Here is a 12,174-nt window from a genome sequence, read left to right on the forward strand (position 1 = left end):
CGTCCCCAGTCATTCACACCCACTGAGCCCCCGGCCAGATGTTTCTCCACCACCTTCGGCTTGGGGTGCTCTGGTAAACTTTGCCTTCCTCTGCGGCCAGGGTAGCTCCTTCCACTTCCGCTCGCGGCCCCGCCTCCCTGCCTTTCCACCCCCTCCCCCCGCTGGGTCCTAGCGCCGGCCCCTCCCTGGCCGTGTCCCGGGCTCGGTCGTCCAGAGGAGCTGTAGCCGACGCCACCGAGCCAACCCAAGTCCATTCAGGTAGGAAACGCCGGGAGAGGCCGCGAGGACCCCCTGGGGGCACCAGCGCGGACGCTATAGGAAAGGACCTCAGTTTCCCCGTGGGTGCCGAGGGCGGATGGGGTTGGCCTGGCGCGAGGAGTGCGGGCGGGGCGGGAGGAGTGCGGCCTCGGGAGGGTGCTGGCGGGCTCCGGGCCCAGCGGGTCCTAGAACCCGCCGGCTGTCCCCGCGGGCCGGCAGATGCGGTCGCCTGGGCTCCGGCGGCTCGGCTGTCCGCCTTGCACGGTGCGGGCCCGGGGGTCCTAGAGCCCGCCATGTTGCGGTCTTTTGTCCCAAGCGCGCGACCCGCCTAGCAAGGTCCCCAGCGCCGCCGGAACCCCCTCCTCGGCCGAGGTCCCGGCCGCCCCTCCCGCGGTCCTAGAGAACGCCATCTTGCAGGCCTTTGTCCAGCGTCTGGCCTTCGGTCCATTCATTTGTGCATTCTCTCAGTCTTCGTTTATTTCTTCGTGCCACGTTCTCCGAGGCCACGTTTAACCAGGACTCATTCCGAGACGAGTCAGCCCAGCGCCCTGCCCTGCGGGGCTGTTTGGCGCCGGCGCCGACACAAAGCTTGCAGGGAGCGGGCGGCGCTGGGCCCGGCCATTCCTCACTGCGTCTCTTTAGCCCTAAAGGCTTGCAAACTCCCACATGACTCAAAACATCCCATTTTACTGATGAGAAAACCGAGGCTCCGAGCACCGTGGCGCCCTACCTCTATCGCCTGTTAAGTATTCCCGAGGGCATTGAGGAAGCGGGTATTTAAACGATACAAGAATTGCCCCATAGGAGAAGGCAAGAGGAAACTGGAGATGTCCTTAGGTGGGGAAGTTAGAGGATTGTGGTCGCCGCTGGGTGGGGTCAGTGCCACTGGAGCTGAGCGTGAATTGGAAAAGTAAGTTGGGATTAGGTTGTGATTTGACCAGTTGGGAGCAGCAAGAAATTATTAGTTTTCACCTCTGCACGGTTTACAAGTCCCCATGCACCATCTCACCAGATATCTCCTGGCCTGTGAGCCCTATTGGGACTGCTTGTTTAGACATGGGGGGAGAGTGAGGTGCGGAGGGGATTAAAAAGTGGCTCCTTTCCACCTTATCATTGCAGATAAGTCTCTGGGATTTAAATCTCTGCATAACTGGTAGTAAGCCCGTTTAGGCAGTGGGACTTTATATCCCTCGAAGCCAGTAATGAAGCAAAGACAAGGCTCCCTCACTAAAACAGTGAAACCACGGTGTGGGATATTTTAGTGTATTTGGACCTTGTGAACTTGAAGAGGCAAATTAAATTAATAAATACTTGTTAACCAACAGTCTCATAAACTATTAATGGGGACGGCAAAAGCTGTAAGTCTGAGTTTGAATTTTGGGAGATTGATTCATTATTTTGATGCACTAAGCAGGGCTCTATGCATAGAGGATACAGAATTAAAAAGGTCCTTGATTCTTCACCCCATAGGCTCTGGTCCCAGACACAGAATTAAGCATGGCATAAAGGGTGCAAATTTTGTAAGCAGAATTCAGGGGACTCCTGGCCCTTGGTCCATTCACTTCACTGGTTGTGATCGGGATCAATTACTTCACTTCTGTGTGTCTCACTCACTGTCCTTGTCTATAAAAGGGGGATAAAACGCGATTTAATTTAGTCTGTTTGGGCTACGTGGTTGAAACAACAGAAATTTATTTCTCACATCGTTAAGATACTGATTCCTGGTGAGGGCTCCTTTTCTGGCCTGTAGATGGCCACCTTTCCACTATGTCCTCAAATGGTTTTTTATCCATGCAAACGTGCATTCAATCCATAGGACATTTCTAGGTAGTTATGAGGCTTACAGGTCAAATTCTTTGAGTGATACTTGACCCATGGTAAGCTTGTAGAGAAAGTTGTCCAGATGAGCACTATAAAGGAAGTTAAAGAAGGGGAGGAGAGATGGCGTGATTAACAAAGATGAAGATAGCATTAGGAAAGGCAGCCGGGAAAACCCTCTTTGAGGAGGTGACAGGTTGCTGAGCCCCAAATGAGAGAGAGAGAGCTACACAAAGATCTCGGGGAATAGTGGCTCTGGTAAAGAGGACTACTAGTGCAAAATCCCTGATGTCAGAAGGGATTTTTAAGTCTTTCACTGGTTGAAAGTCAAAAAGAAAGGAAAAGGATCTTGTGTGGGTGAAGTTTAGTGAGCTAGGAGGTGAGGTTGGCAGGAGTTAGGTGGCTCAGGGCCTGGCTAGGCATGGAAGAGATACTAGTCTTTGTCCTTGAAGCAGTGGGAGAGTCTTGAATTGGCTAATCAGCCTTAAGTAAATGAAGACGGGTAGAGCAAGAGCCCAGCCCCAGTGTCCAAAGACTTGGGTTCAGAACCTGAAGACCGAGCCCTCTGGGGAAACAGTAACTGTTGGTCTGGGCTCAGGGTGGCTCATCGGTATGGGAGGAGACAAAGGTGTGACCTGAGCTCAGGGTCCTGGTCCTGGTGGGGATGACAGGCAGCAGACAAGTCTGGCAAGGCCTCACAAAGCCAGGCAAGATAAACACCTGGTTTCGGGTACCAGTTCCCTAACCAAGTACCACACTAGCTGCGTGGCCCTTTATTCTTCTGTCAAGTGAGGACAATAACCTCTATCTTAGGAAACTACTAGAAAATAAGGTAGCACATCAGAGAGCATCTGCCTCTGAGAAGATGCTCTGTAATTGAAGCCAGTAATTATCTCATTCAACCCTTATCCAACCCTGCATTTTTGAGATGAGAAAACAGGTTCTAAGGCATGAATTAAATTGCACAAAGTTACAGCTTGGAAGTGAGGAAAGCCAGGCAGTTTGGATTTAGAGATCCTGCACTTTCACACAATGCTGTATTGTTCCTCAGAAACTAGGGCTCTGTCGTGGAAAGGGAATAATGGAACTTTTCTGGTAACGTTTAGATGAGGCAATACATGTCAAGAGCTTGGGAGACTAGGTGCTTTTTACATGTGCTCAGTAAATGTGGCTATGGTGTTTTTTAAAAAAGATTTATTTATGTATGCATACAAGAACTAGGGTACAGACCAGAGAGGTGAGAGGATTCACCAGAGGCAGAGTGGGGAATATAACAGGCAGATCTACTGTTGAGGGGGCAGCTCCCTGGCCTGGGATTGAATTTGTGCTGCAGTGGCTGTGGATAGCTTCATAGTGCTGCACTTTAACCCCTTGAGCCACCAGGGAAGGCCAGCTATGGTATTTTGAGGAGAAACTTAATCAGTTAGATTGTCAGAGACGGTCTGGAGAGTGGTAATGAGTGCCTTGTTCAAGAGTAAGGGATCCCCTGAAATGCATAGGGGGCACTCAAACCATGGAGAAAGTTGGCCTCAAAGCCCTTTAACTCGTCTGCTAGTCCCCAGCCCCCAGCCCCAGAAATTAGTGAGAAAAGTGAAATAGCCAAGCTGAGGGTGGTATTAGAGAGGTGTGGGGTTGGGGCCAAAACCAAGGGGAAGATGCAGAGCTCCCTTGGTGACGTGGGACTTGAAGGATTGGCTTTATGACATCGGGAAGGCAGGCCCTGAGAACTTGCCTGATATGATAGAAGTCACATCTGGGCAGGGAACAGAGAGTCTCACATGGTGCCTCAGGGAGAAAACCCCAGTGGCCTGTAGGCTGTGTCTGTAGTTCAAGGGGACAGAGGCAGGACCATGGGGCCGAAGAGTGCTGACCCTAAAGAGGTAACCCTTGCCACTCAGCGAGACTTCTGCCTCCTTCCTGGGTCTTACCTTAGAAGCCACCAACCTCTGGGTATGAAGAAACAGGCCTAGAAAGGGGCATTACAACCCAGGCCGCCCTGCGGCATTCTCGTTTCTGGGCATATCCGTTTCCCTCCCCTCTCCTCTCTCTAGCACCCCGGCTACCGCTGTGCACTCCTTAAGTGGATCTGCCATAATCCTCTTCCCTGCGCCCCCCAGGAAGGATGAGCTGGTGTTAAGTCTAACTGTAGCCATTAATCCTGTTTCCTCCTAGCTGTGATCCCCAGTAGCAGCTGGGTGGAGGGTATCTGGGCTCTGAACCAAGACGGGACCTCAACTAGGTGACCTAGGAGGCGGCCAGCTAGATTCATTGAAAGGCTGTAAGAACAATTAAGCAGAAGAGCAGTGGAAAGGAAAAAAAGGGAGGTAAATCATGTATAAGGGGTTAACTGTATGGTGAAGGCTAGAATTGGACTTTCAGTAGTGAACTTAAAACAGTATATAGACATGTTGATTTTTAATGATGCACACCTGAAACATATAATGCAGTTTTACTTCAAATAAATAAATACAGTTTTTAAAAAGAGCGAAAGCCTTCTAACTGCTGGCAGTAGTTCGAGTTGCCTTGAGGGTAATTGAGCTCTCCTTTACCAGAGCACTGGAGCCCAAAGGCTCCAGAGGGTGGACCAGGATTCCTGTGTAGGGTGGAGTCCCTTACATCTGCCAGAATTTTGTGTCAACAGCTGCTGCCTCTGAAAGTTAACCAACCAGAGGGGAAAACAAAATATATACATGGGGGACCTGTGGTCAGTTACCAGTTAGCCCAGGGGTTCTGCCCTCTTCGGGCCTTTGTCTGACTTTGCTGGTATCCAGACCCATGTCTGGATACCTTTGTATCTGCAGCCTGGAGCAATTTTCTGGTACAGGCCTGAAGATGAAAAATAATGACAATCTAGAACCTGAGCCTTCTGGGAATAGCAGGCATTTCAGAAAAGCCCTGAAAAAGTGACAAGGAAGGAAGTGAGATGGACATTTTGATGACCTCTGCCCCCTCTCTTAGCACTTTAGGTCACCTGTTCAACTCATTTCATCAGTGAACAGAGTGGAATCTGGAGGGCAGACTGTCAGACTCAGGAATGTTTGGAAGGATGTGGCCTCCTAACTGGGAAATGCAGATAAGCTAGGTTTCCCCCAGAGTCCTCCTGAGGGCTTTGTGAGGAGAAAGGCCTTGGAGAATGGCAAAAGCCTGTGGCTTCCATCTAACTTCACTTCTCTTGCACAGAAGTCCCGCCCATCAGGGCCATGGAGGTGGAGTCTACCGAGGCTCGAACTCCAGCCCCGGGCTACAAGCGCTCTGGCAGGCGCTTCAAGTGCCTGTCCTGTACCAAGACATTTCCCAACGCGCCCAGGGCCGCACGTCATGCGGCCACACATGGGCCTGTAGAGAGCACAGAGCAGGCGACCGAGGTGAAGCAGAAGCCAGAAACAGAACCCAAAGCCGAAGATGCCAGTGGGGATAAGGTGTCAGGCACAGGGGCTAAGCCTCGGCCCTACGCGTGTCCACTGTGCCCCAAAGCCTACAAAACAGCTCCCGAGCTGCGCAGCCACGGGCGCAGCCACACGGGTGAGAAGCCCTTCCCGTGCCCCGAGTGCGGCCGCCGCTTCATGCAGCCTGTGTGCCTGCGCGTGCACTTGGCCTCCCACGCAGGGGAGCTGCCCTTCCGCTGCACACACTGCCCCAAGGCCTACGGCGCCCTCTCCAAGCTCAAGATCCACCAGCGCGGCCACACGGGCGAGCGGCCCTATACCTGCGCAGACTGCGGCAAGAGCTTCGCCGACCCGTCGGTGTTCCGCAAGCACCGGCGCACACACGCCGGCCTGCGGCCCTACGGCTGCGAGCGCTGCGGCAAGGCCTACGCGGAGCTGAAGGATCTGCGCAACCACGAACGGTGAGGGGGTCTGAGGGCGGGACGGGCTGGCCGGAGGGCCTGAGGGCGGGCCCCAGAGAGATGAGGGCCGACCGGGCTCGGCACCCGGGAGTTGGAGTTGGCACCCCGGCTGGTCACTGGGGTGGGGGGGGACGGCGCGGGCTGGAGCCTGGAGATGGAGGAGGGTCCGATTGGCCTCAGCCCCCGCCGGTAGGAAGGGCCCCCGGGGCAGCTCTGGAGCGGAGAGAGGGCTTGGTCGCTGGTGTCATAGAGGAGTCTTATCTGTATCTAGGCAGTCAGTTTGAAGGTTCTTGCTTGGGGAACAGCCCTGTGGAGTTTAGTGGACTGGGCCAAGACTCCTGGGGATATTAGGGGGCTTAAATTACAGACTGGACCGGCAGCAGGAGCCAGGTCACGGGCCTGCCACCTTCATGCCGGCCCTCCACACTCCCACAGGTCCCACACGGGCGAGCGCCCCTTCCTCTGCTCGGAGTGCGGCAAGAGCTTCTCCCGCTCGTCCTCGCTCACTTGCCACCAGCGGATCCACGCCGCACAGAAGCCCTATCGCTGCCCTGCCTGCGGCAAGGGCTTCACGCAGCTCAGCTCCTACCAGAGCCACGAGCGCACGCACTCGGGTGAGAAGCCCTTCCTGTGCCCCCGCTGCGGCCGCATGTTCTCTGACCCCTCAAGCTTCCGGCGCCACCAGCGGGCGCACGAGGGCGTGAAGCCTTACCGCTGCGAGAAGTGCGGCAAGGACTTCCGGCAGCCGGCGGATCTGGCCATGCACCGGCGGGTGCACACGGGCGACCGGCCATTCAAGTGCCTGCAGTGTGACAAGACATTCGTGGCGTCCTGGGACCTCAAGCGGCACGCACTGGTGCACTCAGGCCAGCGGCCCTTCCGCTGCGAAGAGTGTGGGCGAGCCTTCGCTGAGCGAGCCAGTCTCACAAAGCACAGCCGTGTGCACTCGGGTGAGCGCCCCTTCCACTGCAATGCCTGCGGGAAATCCTTCGTGGTGTCATCAAGCCTGAGAAAGCATGAGCGGACCCATCGAAGTAGTGAGGCTGCAGGGGCTCCCCCGCAGCAGGAGCTGGTAGTGGGGCTGGCACTGCCTGTCAGTGTGGCAGGTGAGGGCTCTGCGGCCCCCACGACAGGTGCAGGGCTGGGGGACCCACCGGCAGGGTTGCTAGGGCTGCCCCCTGAATCAGGTGGTGTGATGGCCACCCAGTGGCAAGTGGTAGGCATGACAGTGGAGCATGTGGAGTGCCAAGACTCTGCACTTGGGGAGGCTCCTGGCCCTGTCGGGGGTGAGGAGCCTGAAGAGAAGCCACCACAGTTTGTGTGCAGGGAGTGCAAGGAGACTTTCTCCACATCAACCTTGTTGCGAAGGCACGAGCGCTCCCACCCGGAGCTACGGCCCTTTTCCTGCACCCAGTGTGGCAAGAGCTTCTCAGACCGGGCTGGGCTGCGCAAGCACAGCCGCACCCATAGCTCTGTGCGTCCCTACACTTGCACCCAGTGCCCCAAGGCCTTCCTGAGTGCTAGCGACCTGCGCAAGCATGAACGCACACACCCTGTGTCTGTCGGCACCCCCACACCCCTCGAGCCCCTCGTGGCTTTGCTAGGAATGCCTGAAGAGGGCCCATCCTGAGGCCCGTGCCCCCACTCCACACACACTCCCAGGAGCTCAGCCCCCAGAGGATGCCTCTCTCACCTCCTTTGTGCCAGCTCACTCTTTAGACCCCATATCCTTGCCCCCCCAGGCAGCCCGCTCACCTTGCCCCGTCGAGGGTCCACTGGTGTGGAGAGACATGGCTCCTCTGAGCAACACTTATTAAAGCATTTACTTTCACACTGGGTTGTCTTTTTTTCTTCTGGTTGGGAAATGGGAGCTTGAGTTTGGGCATCAGATAAGGTTTAGTGGCGACGCCTGAGCTGACACGTCAGAAACTAGACGATCATTGGTTGCCTGGTTTTCCAAGTATGTTTCAGGATGTCATCACAAAGGATTCCATCATCAAATAAGAAATTTCCTGGGGAGCAAAAGTGTATTAAAATCATTGATAAGTCCCCAAATGAACAAATCTCTTTAGCTTTGTTTAGCCCATACTTACTGGACCATGGAAGCCTCTTACTGAGTAGTTCTTAGATACTGCAATGACAGATCAGAAAATATATTTGGGAAGGAAGAAGTCCTGGTCATATTAACAAAACTGACAAGTTACGAAGGAATAAACCTTAGAAGAAATATGCAGAGCCTATATGAAGGCAATATGTGTTCTGAAGCATACTAACACCTAACTAAATGGGGACAAATACTATGTACCAAAATGGAAAGATATTAAAAGGTGTTGATTTTCTCCAATTTATCCTTAGATTCATTGCCATTTAGGAGGATTTGTAAATCGTACTTGAAAATCCAAAGTTCATATGCAAAACACTTTAAAAACAGTGGAGATGATATATTTGCAGATAATCAAACACCCAAGTACTGGGGTAAAAATGGGATGTTACTGGCACAAGAATAAATGGGATGTGGGAGAGGGTGCCCTGTTTCTGGGAACTTGGTTGATGAAAAATACAATTATTCAAGTCAGTAGGGGAAGAATAGGCTGCTGACTAACTTTATAATCATAGTCCTACACTAAGGCTATACAAATTTGTAATTTTTCAAAAGCCAGAAATGAAGTCCTATGTTTAGCATAAATTAGTATAACTTCTTGGAAAAATGATTTGATCATGTTTATCAGAAAGTTAATGCAGGTACTTTTTTTTTTTTTTTTCAGAATTTTACTTACGCATACAAGAACTGGGGTATAGGCTACAGATGCGGGGGGTTAAGAGGATTCACCAGAGACAGTGGGGAACAGAACAGGTGGATCCACTGAAGTACACTGCTGAGGGGAGCAGCAGGTGAGACAGGAGAGGTCTGCTGCTGCGCCATGTAGATTATCTCCCTGGCTGGGGATCGAACTCATGCTGCAGCGGCTGTGGATAGCTGCGCTTTAACAGGTTGTACACCAGGACCCCTGCATGTACCTTTAGACCATGCACAAATGAAGATAAAAGAATAGCCAGTGGGCGCTCCCTGCTGGTGCATCATAAATGTTCGTTAGCAAAGCATTAGCTAGCCACTGTAACACTCAGCTGTCTTTAAATGAGGCTTGTCTATGTTGTTGAAGAATACTCAAAAAACATACCAAGTGAAAAGAGTGCAAAGTAGTATAGTAATGTTCCCATAAGTACTCAGACTCAAGAACTGATTCTGTACTCATAAACTAGCCACTAAGTTCTCATTCGTTTATAAGCCACAACAAAGCCAAAGGCTGAGTGAACCAGATCCTCCTTCCACGCTCTCATCTCTAGACTTGAGAGAAGTTGGCAGCCTCGGGAAGTAACAAGTGTATAACCCATTTCCAGACCCGTGTGCCAGGAGGTAACTGGTCATAGCCCAGCACTGGCTGACCACTTAGCCCCAGGAGCAGAAGTAGCAGTGATCCTCTCAAGGCGAAGGCTCTCAGCATTGTGATAGCCGCCAGGTCTCATTCCTGTTCTCCAGGGCAGATCAAGGGGATAACATGGCAACGGCATGAGAAGGGCATCAGTTTGACCAAGCATGCTGCCCAACACATACCCAGAGCACCCCAGCTCTGATCCCAGGCTGGAGCCAGTGTCCTGGGTGATTGAAGCAGGGGGCTTGGGGATGAAGAGGCACCTTTTAAAAACTGGTTCATATATACACTTAGCAACAGATGGAGATAATCTGTCTACAGATTATGAAGGGTGAAATGGGTCTCAGGGATGTAGCAAAGGGATTCACAATAACTGCTCTCTTCTGGGTTCAGACAATCCACCCATCCCTTGGTCCCCTTTCTCTGATATCCCAACCATCCCATCTCTCAGCCAGTTCCTGCTTCCTTAAGTCTCAGTTGGTCTCCCTTTTTTTTTTTTTTTTTTTGGATCAGCAGTTTCTCATGTCCTTAAATTTAATACATTTTTTAAAAAAATTTTTTTAAAGATTTTATTTATCCACATAGAACTGGGGTACAGGCCAGAGATGCAGAGGGTGAGAGGATTCACCAGAGACAGAGCCGGGAGCAGAACAGGCAGATGGATGAAGTACACTTCTGAGGGGAGCAGCAGGCGGGTCAGGAGAGGTCTGCCGCGCCATGTGGTCTCCTCCAAGGCAGGTGGGATTCGAACTCATGCGGAAGTGACTTTAGCTTCTTAGTGCAGCGCTTTAACCTGCTGAGCCACCAGGGAGGGCCCAAATTTAACACATTTTTGAAAGAATTTATGTAGGGCCCACCCTGGTGGTGCATCTAGTTAAAGGGCAGCACTATGAAGCTATTCGCAGCCACTGCAGCATGAATTTGATCCCGGCCAGGGAACTGACCCACATGACACAAAAGAACTCTCCTATCCCACCTGCTGCTTCCCTCAGCAGTGGATTTCAGTTCACCTGCCTCTTCACGCCCTGTCTCTGGTGAATCTTCTCACTCCCCCACACCTCTGGTCTCTACCCCAGTTCTTATACACAAAAATATAAATAAATAATAAAATTATTCATGGGTCAGTCTTGGTAACTTCATGTGAAGGCCTACCTTACTGAAAGAGAAATACACTATTTTATTTCAGGCATGCTAAGTCTGCATCTCCATCTCATGCACCTGTACCAATGTAACATTTCCACTTACTATCTTACATCAGGGCTGCCCTCCACACAGTTAAGGCAAGTGTGGACTTTGCTTATCTCTTTTTTTTCCTTTTGGATGTTCCTCCACAGGAGTGCGGCTATGATCCTGGAATGTATGTGAAAGTGACATTTACTAGGCACCAAGTTGATGCTAAAATATCTAGGGCTTAACCACTCTGAATATCTTTCTATTTGGTATGAACAGCTGTATAAGTTTCCAAGAACTGGCAAGGATTGAGAAAATTCATTGGATAGAAACTGAAAGATTAAATCCCACTAAGCAGGGATAAAGGTTCAGATTTCACAGCTCATTTTGGTATGCCAAATAGTGATGGTATTAGAAAAGGAGAAATAACAGAGAGCCTTTGCAATATGGAAAAAGCTTTATCAGTGAGGACCAAGTTATGCTGCAGAAGCAGACACCTGCAAATCTCAGTGGCTTATAACAAGAAATGTTTTCTTGTGTATTCTATGTTTTCTTTTGAAATGTCCTTTGTTACCTTCAAGAATACAGAATACAGTCCTAAAGAACAAGCCTCAATCTGGAACTCAGTCTCAGGACAGTGATAGAAAAGCTGTCAGGCCCCAAAGGCATTTCTTTCAAGTGGTTCCTGTTACTCCTACTCAACTTCTATTGCTAAAGCAAACAATATACCCAAAGCTGATGTCACTGGTGTGGGAACACATAATATTTTAGTATGGTGGAGCCCATTAGGGAGAGTCAATTAAGGCTTAGGACAGTTGTAAATTCCTTTCCAATCTGCCCTCTGTGTCACAAACATGACCTCTATGTACCTTCCATATGCAATATAAATACATCCCCTTCTCAAAGGAGACCTTCTAGTCATGGCATCAGGCTCAAGCATCTCTGATAGTCTCTACATCAAATCCAGATGTGGCTTCTCTTGATCCAGAGGCCTAGGAACCAGGAAAAAAAAGAAAAAACCCCAAAGTTATCTCTACTTTTCCTTTACTCCCCCCCCCCATAAAAAGTAGAACAGGAAGAAGGTAATAGCAGTAAAGACTCCCAGAAGGATGAGACACACAGCATAGTCCATAGTAATTCTAACGTCCTCCCACCTCTTTCTGGAAGTATGACTGCTTTCTAGAATTGTTCTTTCTAGAACATTCTCCATGTACTAAAAGAAATAGGCTCTTAAAGTGCCCATCCTTTTCCACTAATTCTGTTTGTTCGCATTTGAGAAGACTTTGAGATAATACCTTTCAGATGTACAACAGCTTTCTCAGTCTCCATTTCTCTACACAAATTTGGAATTTCTCAAAGTTGTACTTAGTCTTAAATATTCATGAACTTTATAAAATCCAAGCTAATGTCTTTCTTGGGGGAGTTGTGAGATACCTTTTATACCTGTTTTATTCTAGTCAGTCCAGGGGCTAACAGTCAAATCCACAATTCCTTTTAGATATTCCTTTCTCTTTAGACTTCACTGTAGGTGATAAGTGGAGTCTGCTAACTCCTTTGGGAGAGTTACACTCAATCTCTTTCCTCTGAATCATCTTGACTAATTGAAAGGTCTTCTTAGAACCACACTGATCAGTTCACAAGTTTTTACAA

At 50.5% G+C, this 12,174-nt stretch overlaps 1 protein-coding gene across 3 annotated transcripts; it reads left to right on the forward strand.

The window, feature by feature from the left end:
• The first annotated feature begins 172 nt into the window (after positions 1–172).
• On the forward strand, positions 173–7,754 carry ZNF668 (zinc finger protein 668). 3 transcript variants are annotated; one of them, XM_012732042.1, is made up of 3 exons: positions 173–258; positions 5,043–5,923; positions 6,359–7,754. In XM_012732042.1, the coding sequence occupies exons 2-3, from the start codon at positions 5,277–5,279 to the stop codon at positions 7,551–7,553; spliced, it is 1,842 nt and encodes a 613-aa protein (XP_012587496.1). In that variant the 5' UTR covers positions 173–258; positions 5,043–5,276; the 3' UTR covers positions 7,554–7,754. The 3 variants fall into 3 exon arrangements, with proteins under 3 accessions (XP_012587496.1, XP_012587495.1, XP_012587497.1); XM_012732041.1 differs by having other exon boundaries at positions 185–258; positions 5,035–5,923; XM_012732043.1 differs by having other exon boundaries at positions 192–258; positions 5,257–5,923.
• Positions 7,755–12,174: the final 4,420 nt, after the last annotated feature.

This window comes from Condylura cristata, unplaced genomic scaffold (genome assembly GCF_000260355.1).
Source record: "Condylura cristata isolate star-nosed mole 26May11 unplaced genomic scaffold, ConCri1.0 scaffold00032, whole genome shotgun sequence".
NCBI classification, from domain to species: Eukaryota; Metazoa; Chordata; class Mammalia; order Eulipotyphla; family Talpidae; genus Condylura; species Condylura cristata.